Source organism: Lipophrys pholis (assembly GCF_963383615.2).
Source record: "Lipophrys pholis genome assembly, chromosome: 3".
Taxonomy (NCBI): Eukaryota; Metazoa; Chordata; class Actinopteri; order Blenniiformes; family Blenniidae; genus Lipophrys; species Lipophrys pholis.
Window position 1 is genome coordinate 35,888,568 of NC_137627.1, and position 6,514 is coordinate 35,895,081.

At 53.2% G+C, this 6,514-nt stretch overlaps 1 protein-coding gene across 1 annotated transcript; it reads right to left on the reverse strand.

The window, feature by feature from the left end:
* Positions 1-305: 305 nt before the first annotated feature.
* Positions 306-5,689, reverse strand: LOC308107753 (protein FAM222B-like; the record flags this gene model as incomplete). Its single annotated transcript, XM_080460244.1, has 3 exons — positions 5,595-5,689; positions 3,470-3,595; positions 306-2,323 (listed from the first exon to the last, which is right to left on the reverse strand). Exons 2-3 carry the CDS (start codon positions 3,549-3,551, stop codon positions 306-308), a joined length of 2,100 nt encoding a protein of 699 aa, XP_080316370.1. The 5' UTR covers positions 3,552-3,595; positions 5,595-5,689.
* Between the last annotated feature and the right edge of the window lie 825 nt (positions 5,690-6,514).

Sequence of the window (6,514 nt, forward strand, 5' to 3'; positions counted from 1 at the left end):
GCACTGTGACGACCACGAGGCCCGCACACTACGACACACACACACACACACACGCACACACGCACACACGCACACACGCACACACGCACACACGCACACACGCACACACACACACACACACACACACACACACACACACACACACACACACATGTCCATGCCAGTGAGGAGAAGAGTGGATCTCTGAAACAAACATGGCTGAAGACCTGAGGAAAACCCGACTGGTGTCAGCCTGGCGGCTCCTGGACCGATCCATACGACGACTCACAGTGTCTGCAGAGGAACCGCGGCTCGCCGGGGCGAGGCTAACAGTACCCGGGGTGATGAGCGTGCACGCCGCCGGCGCCGCCCGGATCCTGCACACGGCCCATGGCAGACCTGTGCATCTTCTCCATCACGTCCATGTTCTGCTCCTGGAAGCCGGGCATCTGGAAGTCCCCCCCCAGGAAGTTCTGCACCAGCTTGGGGGCGCCGGGGGGGCCCTCCTTTCCCGGCTGGTACTTCGCCCCCAGCATGCGGTCCGTGGAAGTGGCGGCCTGCTTTCCCTGGAAGGCCACGGCGTGGTCCTGAGGGGCCGGCCCGGTGTTCCCCGCCGCGGCCGGCAGGCTGTTCCAGGGCGGCTGCACGTAGTGGCCGTTCATGTAAGGCATTGCCCCCCCGGGGCAGTTCACAGGGGAGGGGGGCCGCCGTTTTTCTGCCGGGTGCTTCAGGGGGAAGGCCTGTGCGGCAGCGGGGACCTTGTGGGGGTAGCTGAGGTTGCGGGAGGGGAAAGCGAACTCGGCCGGAGGCTCCATTCGGGGGTTCTTGCAGAGGTGGGGGCCCTCGGGGGGCTGTTGCATGTGGGCCATCTGGTGCTGCGCCCAGGAGCGCTGCTGCTGCTGCAGCTGCTGGAGGTGCTGCTGCTGTTTCTGCTGCTGCAGGTGGTGCTGCAGCAGCTGTACCTTCTCGGCGTCGCTGTGGAAGCTGGCGATGCTATTCGGAGCAGCGATGCCGGGCTGCGAGTGGATAGCAGCACCGGGAGTCTGAGCCAGGACTTTGTCGGGGGGGCCCACCATGAGGCAGCTGGGCACACCACCCAGAGGCGGGTGCTGGGAGGACACCCTGGAGCTGGCGTTGATCAGCAGGTTGCGGCTGATGGGGCTGGGGTTGGCGATCTGGCCCTCGCAGACGGAGGTGGCCCCCATGCCGGCCCGGGCCTGGCACAGCTGGTTGATTTGGTGCACGATGCTGCTCAGGTCACCGGGCCGGTTCTGGTGCAGGCCGGCGGCCATGGACAGCGGGATGGTGGAGGTAGATACAGTTACATTTGGTGGGGCGTCTGCGTCTGGGAGCTTGCGGGAGTTGTACGGTCCGGCGGGGGGCTGCTGGAGGCTGCTGGGCATGGCGGCCACGGCCTGGGGGAGGGCCTGCGAGCCCACCAGCCCCTGGCTGTGCTGCAGGCCGGGAGGCGGAGCTCCGTCAGACAGGTGGCGCAGATCCTGAGGCCCTCCCTGTTGTGTGAGTAAAGCTTGCGGAGCGGCCGTCTGGTGCTTCAGTGTCTGCAGGTGGGAGAGACGCTGCTGGGGAGCGACCGTTGGGCAGGGCGAGCCTGCTGGACACGGCGTCCCCGGAGGGCAGGGCGTCCCCGGAGGGCAGGGCGTCCCCGGAGGGCAAGGCGTCCCCGGAGGGCAGGGCGGCCCTGGCGGCCCCTGCTGCTGCTGCAGAGCCTGAGAGTGCGGCAGACTCTGCTGCCTCTGCAGCGTCTGCGGGTGAGCCGCTGCCGCTCTCTGTGGCGGCGGCGGCTGAACCTGCCGCTGCAGAGCTTGTGCCTGAGCCATGCTTCTCTGCTGCAGAGCCTGAGGAAGGGGCTGCTGCAGGGCCAGCGGCTGAGTCAGACTCTGCTGTAGTGGCTGTAGGTGGCCCATGCCTTGCTTCTGGCCCATGCCTTGCTTCTGGCCCGCAGGCTGCGGCGGGCCCTGCAGGTGGGGAACGTTTAAAGTGCTTTGGGCGGCGTACGACCCGCCGTGAGGGTTCATGGTTGCTTTGTATGCGTGTGGAGCGCGGCTACCGTGGAACTCTTTGACGAGGCCTTTGGCAGGCGCTCGGAGGACGGCAAGGAGGCCGCCTTTGGCACTGACCTGCGAGGGGTAGGGACTGTGGCGCTGGCTGGAGGAGGACGTGTCGAGCCCGTTGACGGTGCGGCGGATGTGTTTTCTCTGAGGTACTTTAACACTGTTGGGGAAGATCTGGATGGTCAGAGGGTTGTTGGCAACTTTCTTAGCATAGGCGTCCAACTCTGCTGGGGTTGGGTAGCTGGGACATCTCGTATTCTGCGTGGTTTCCCCTGGAGGGACAACAAAATGGATTTCACTTACATGGCGCACTTACACTGCTTTCAGGGGTCCCCAAAGCATTTTACACTGTTCATCACATTCACCCAGTCACACACCTGCCATGCAAGGCGCTCAGTCCATCCATTGGGAGCTTTTATGGAAAAATGATTATATGACTCAACAGAGCACTTTGGGGTTCAGTGTCTTGCTAAAGGACCCTTTGACATGTTTCTCCCTGCCGACAGCGGAAACGCTGCTACTGCGCGCCAGGACCGAAATAACTAGTTCTTCTGCACATGCTCAGTAGAGCCAATCAGAACGAGATTTCCTCCGTAGACTGACTCCCAGTCTATATTTTATTCCTAGTCTATTCCTGGACTTGGCACTTTTATTTTGACAGTCACTGTAACAACAATCCAACTTGGTAGTTTTATTTTGACAGTCACTGTAATAACAATCTAACTTGGTAGTTTTATTTTGACAGTCACCATAATAACAATCCAACTTGGTGGTCTGTCCACCAGAATGTTCTCCCACTGTTAGAGCTCATTGTTCTCTGCTGCAGGTGTGAGGTTTCATTACAAAAAAACAACAGCACCCACTAGTGGACCAACATGAAAATTTCATATTTTTCAGTGTTTCTATTGTTTGCCTGTAAATGGACATTGTTTTCAAAATGCGAAAACTTTCTGAAATGAAAAGGCAAAAATGATGCGTTTGCACTTGAAAAGTCGTCATGGAAACAGGGCCTCAGTGTGGCTGGCTTGTGTTGTTCAGGCCCCGCCCTCATTCCGCCCCACCGACCAATCACACAAGAACATCTCAGAAGCAGATGATAGATCTCACTGTTATCTAAACTCCGGTTTTTTATTTTAATGCAGAAGATTTTGAGTCAGCAAATGTTGATCGTCAATAGAAGCAACGCCACTGTGAACTACACAGACGTCAAACACTGTGTAAAATTAGTGGATTATTACAATTTCAAAACAGTGGTTAGTGACCATAAAACCAAGACCTCATGGACAGTGTCTATCAAACAGGCTGCAACAATAAAAAGCTGAACTCCAGCATGAATCTTATTGATAAACACACAACTGAGAGTCCATGTGAGACGCTGGACACCAGAAGAACTCACAGGAGACGCCAGCAACACTCACATTTCTGAGGTCCAGTGTTCATCTGCGTGCGAGGAAGAAGTGTGGCGGCAGCGTCTCCTGAAGCCGGCAGACAGGCCAGCATGTCACTGATCCACTACAGCAGCATGGAAACGTCTCCTCACCACGCTGCGCACACACACACACACACACACACACACACACACACACACACACACACACACACACACACACACACACACACACACCATGGGAGTATGAATACATTTCCTCTCAACACAGACTGTGAATAATCACTTGTTCACTTCCTGCAGTGAAAGCTGACAACATAGAGACACATGATGGCGAGCGACTCTCCTGATGCTGTGTGACTCACTGCTGACACTACGTGTGTGTGTGTGTGTGTGTGTGTGTGTGTGTGTGTGTGTGTGTGTGTGTGTGTGTGTGTGTGTGTGTGTGTGTGTGTGTGTGTGTGTGTGTGTGTGTGTGTGTGTGTGTGTGACACTAAGCCTGGAGTTTCATTCAAACAGTGAAGCCTCTGATAACTTTTAGTTTTCAGCCACACAAACTGAAATACTGCAAATATTCTGCACCCTTTTGATGATTCAGCTCACAAAATAAAGCGCTGTGAGTCCTGAAGAATTGCGCGGTATCCTCAGGTCGACAAATCAGTCGTTTCCATGAGGAGGTCCGGGACGGTGGACAGGTGACGCCAGAGCAGAAAGAAGCAGGAAGTGATCTGGAATCCGACGGTGGACTCGTGTAGATTCTGGTCTTGATAAACGGAGCAGCAGCAGGTAACACTGCATTCAAGCTGCTCGTCTAAAAACCGCCCAAATCAAACCAGAGTAAAACAGCTAAAACTACAAGAAAACCGAAGCTAAAATTACAATGATGAAATCATTAAAAAGTAAAAAAAAAAAAAAAAAAGAGTAGAATCACTAATATGACTAAAACTGATCTAACCATTAGAAGGAGCAGAGCAGCTATAAATGCCTCCTGCATTGGTTCAGGGCAGCGGCGGCCAGGAGGCTCGGGGAGCGGACTGCCCTCCGATCCTTAGAAATACGATCGGTAAATGAAGAAAAAAAGGAATTCCCCCCAGGGGCATTAATAGTGTGATTACTTTAGTTTGGCCAGGAAGGAGATGAGGTTTTCATTTACAATGACCTGCTGGACCAGAGGCAGTAAGGAGGCACCAAGAAAAACAAAAGACATTCAATAGCAGTGTTCAACCTTAATAGAAATAAACGTGGATTTACAGTGAAACAACTGATAAACGCTCAAATGGAGAGCAGTGATGCTTCCTTATTGGTCGTATGGTATTGGTGGAATAAATGGAGAAAGTTTAAGCATCTGTTGCAGATGTTTCCCGTCATTTTCAGCGACTGAAGGGGGAACGGCTTTGGGTGAGACCAAACTGATGAATCTGTGATTTGTGTGGTGAATAGTGAACGCTTCACGGTGGTGCAGTGGTTAGCACTTTCGCTTCACAGCAGGACGGCCAAACACTGGCCGGGGGCCTTTCTGTGTGGAGTTTGCAAGTTCTCTCTGGGTTTCACAGTCCAAACACATGCAGGTGAGGTTAATGGGTGAGCCTGAGGTGGTCTGTCCCTGTGTTTGCTCTGCGATGGACTGGAGACCTGTCCAGGTGTACCCGCCCTCGCCCATCGGAAGCTGGGATCGGCTGCAGCATCCCTGAACAGGATAAAGCCGTCCAGGAGATGGATGGTATGGAAATAAATTCACCTTGCCTTAGGTTTAGGCCATCATCAAGCCAATTTCAAGACGTGGTTATAACAGGTAATAAACATTTCCATGATGCAGTTTCCTCTCAGATGCTGTATCTTGATGCTCAGTGTGACTCTGGGGACAAACTGGAGAACTGGAGAAGCATCAGACTCAACATCATGATGTTATTCAGGCTGATCCTCTGGAGCTGCGTCATGCAGGTCTGCAGAGGTCTCCCGGTCGTGTTTATCGGTGTTTGGAGGCTGGACAGTGCCGGGAGCGACAGAAACATAAAGGAAAGCCTCTCTGGACTCCAAGACTCAGAGACTCAAAGGAGCCTCTTTGTGCTTATTGTGAACGGGCCAGCTGCTCTGCAACCTTCCCCTCAAACACGGAACCTGCCGACCCCACCCACCGGAAACACGGTCATACTTACTCCTCACAGCGCTACGAGTACGGGGACTTCATTTTGTGGCGATAGATCGTGGATAAAAGTGGAAAAAGTAAGAAGAGACCATCCAGAGTGGAGGCTCTTCCAGCTGCTAACCGGCTAGCAGCTACAGCTGGCGCGCATGCGCTAAACTGCAGGACCCTGGATCCGCAGCTTTTAGGTGACGACGGGAGACGCCTGTCCGATATTAAAGGACCCTTCATGCTACCAATGTCCGCGCGTATCCGCGCGTACGCGCTTCACTCGTGACGTCAAAATTGGCACGGTGAACCGCGCGCAGCCCAAATTTTGTGACCGCGCGATCTGTGCGCCTCTGTGCGCGCCGCCTGCGCATGCGCCAGAGCCTGCCGGTCGAGATCCTCGTCTCCCCGTCTGAACAATCACAATTTAAAAGCAATTAAAGATCCAGAGGTTTAGAACTCCTGAAGTGAAACATAATGTACTTTAGGAAAGGTGGAGAACGCTGGGCAGCAGAAGGAGAGATAGTTTAGGGATCGTTACGTTACGCGCACGGAAGTGAAACCAGAGTGGAGTATGAATGCAATCGTGTGCGCCCCGCGGACAAACGCGGATACGCGCGTACTCGCGATACGCGCGGACATTGGTAGCATGGTGGGGTCTTAAGGTAAATAAACATCGACAAAATCAATCAATAATAAATCATTAATGACCTAATCTTAACCCTTACATACAGTTAAAATTTAATCCACAAAAAATCTGCATAGTGGTAACGGATTATTATTATTATTATTATTATTATTATTATTATTATTATTATTATTATTATTATTATTATTGGGGACCGAGCAGAAAGGCCATGGGGCCTGGAGGCGAGAGCACTTTTGTTTTTGTAATGTTTCTTCTTATTATTCTTTTTTTGCAGCAAACTTGCACAGAAACTCACC